General features: G+C 26.5%; 1 protein-coding gene across 1 annotated transcript in view; it reads right to left on the bottom strand.

The window, feature by feature from the left end:
* Nucleotides 1-353: 353 nt before the first annotated feature.
* The window catches only part of EYS (eyes shut homolog (Drosophila)), a 143,736-nt gene continuing 142,127 nt past the window's right edge, over nucleotides 354-1,962 (bottom strand). Inside the window, exon 8 of the mRNA XM_023531214.1 lies at nucleotides 354-539. Within this exon, the coding sequence (XP_023386982.1) occupies nucleotides 354-539 (186 nt within the window). The remainder of the gene's footprint in view (nucleotides 540-1,962) is intronic.

The raw sequence follows: 1,962 nt of genomic DNA, 5'->3' as shown, positions 1-1,962 counted from the left end.
TTGAGTTATTTGAATTATTTTCTTAATAGTTGCTCTGAGGCTTACTATATAGATCTTAATATATCAGAATCTACCACAGATTTAATCTACCACAGATACTAACTTAAATTCTAGTGCAATATAGAAAACTTATTCCTTTACAAGTCTATATTCTTTTCTCTTCTTTGTGTGCTAACATTAGCATTCATAATGTACTACAATATACCTTATATAATAATTTGTAACTATATGTATATACGTTTGATATATAAATCCTAATATATTAAATAAAAATGATTATTTAATATTATAAAATAGTTAAATTATGTTTTCCCAGTAAAATTATAACTTTTTGATAAATTAGATATTTTTGTTCAAAGGATGCATAAATACCTGGATATATTAAATTCATCTTCATAAATTGCTTCATGTTGACACCCACTTCCTTGGTAGTCAGTTTTATTTTCCAGATGCATTTTTCCAGGCCTTCTGGGAATACTTAGACAAAAATATTCCTTATTATCTTCCTCAATCAAACAACTGAATCCATTTGTACACATCTATAAAAACAAAAGAAGAAATAAGAACAATTTTAAATGTGTATAACATACTACAATTATACAACTGTTTCAAAGTTTAAATTTAATTATTTTCTTTATGTATTTAATTCTTGCATTTCTTTTGCAAAGGTAAAATTCAGTTTTGATTTATGTCAAAATCATGGTCAACAGTAATATTCAGTTTATACACAAATTATGAAAGAAATGCATATATTGTAAAAAGCTGAATGAACATCCATTTTTTAAAAATTACTTTAAAAATTTATTTTAATCATATTTATATAGATGTTGCTTAAATATTAACTGATAGGGTATAAACAGTATTATATTCAGACCTAGATCCATGGAAAATCTGTATCCTTTATCACTAAATAGTTTTTTCTTCTTGAGTGAGTTATTTGGATTTCCTTTGAACTGAGTGTAATATTTTACTATATCCATTATTAGAAATGAATTAAATAAAATCTTTAACACATATTTATATTTGCATGGAAGTAATAATTTTACTTTTTTTAAATTAAAAAAAATTAAAATTTTACCTTTTAAAAAATATATCATTTTAATTTTTATGAAGAACTCTTTCACACATATGCCCAATGGGTTTACCTGAAAGAATTAAGTAAAATTTGTCACCAGAGAAATGTATCTCTCGAGGAAAGCTTAAAACTAGGCATATATTTTCCTCACTCTCAAAAGTAAATTCAAAACTTCTATAGAACTTTGATACCTCTTTTATTTTTTTCCTCGGCACTTTCATGCTTCCTTTTTGGTTTTGGTTTATTTATAATCAGCAAGTTATTTTCCATCAGTGGCAATAATGATCAGAAATTTGGTTTCTTGATCTGATCCTATGGTGACAGATTAATGATTTACAGAGATCTAGACCCTGTTGAGTAAAAGTCAGATGAGAATCTGTTTTTCCATTTTGCCCTTGGGTGCTCAAGTCAATTAAAAAAGTCAAGGTTTTTATGAAGGAGAACAGTTCCTTGATATGGACAGATCACTTCTTTGCTATTTACTCTTAATCTGTGGCTAAAATACTATAATTGAATCTATAAGCTTTCTCTACCTGTGTCTGTATGTTGTATTTATACTTCAGTAAAGTCTTTATCCCTCAATATTTGAGCATGTAATAATTTCCTGCATGCAGAAGGTATTTGTTACAAAGTCTCTTAAATTAAAGGTGCAACGCTACAATTGTCCTACGAACTTAAGCACTTATACAGAAAACAACAACGATCTGCATTTTATGATGCTGTCTTCTTGTCTGTATTATTTACATATATATATGTAAATATATATGAATACATGTTATTTTTGTTTTATGAAATTTGTGATTGTGATGTACTTTGTCCCCAATTACTTCAGCGTGCAATTTTTTTAATAACAAGAATAGTCTCTTAAATTATTTCAATAAAATTAT

The sequence above is a fragment of the Pteropus vampyrus genome, unplaced genomic scaffold (genome assembly GCF_000151845.1).
Source record: "Pteropus vampyrus isolate Shadow unplaced genomic scaffold, Pvam_2.0 Scaffold64, whole genome shotgun sequence".
NCBI classification, from domain to species: Eukaryota; Metazoa; Chordata; class Mammalia; order Chiroptera; family Pteropodidae; genus Pteropus; species Pteropus vampyrus.
Note: the sequence above shows the minus strand (reverse complement) of the source record. Positions and strands in the feature narration are given on the sequence as shown.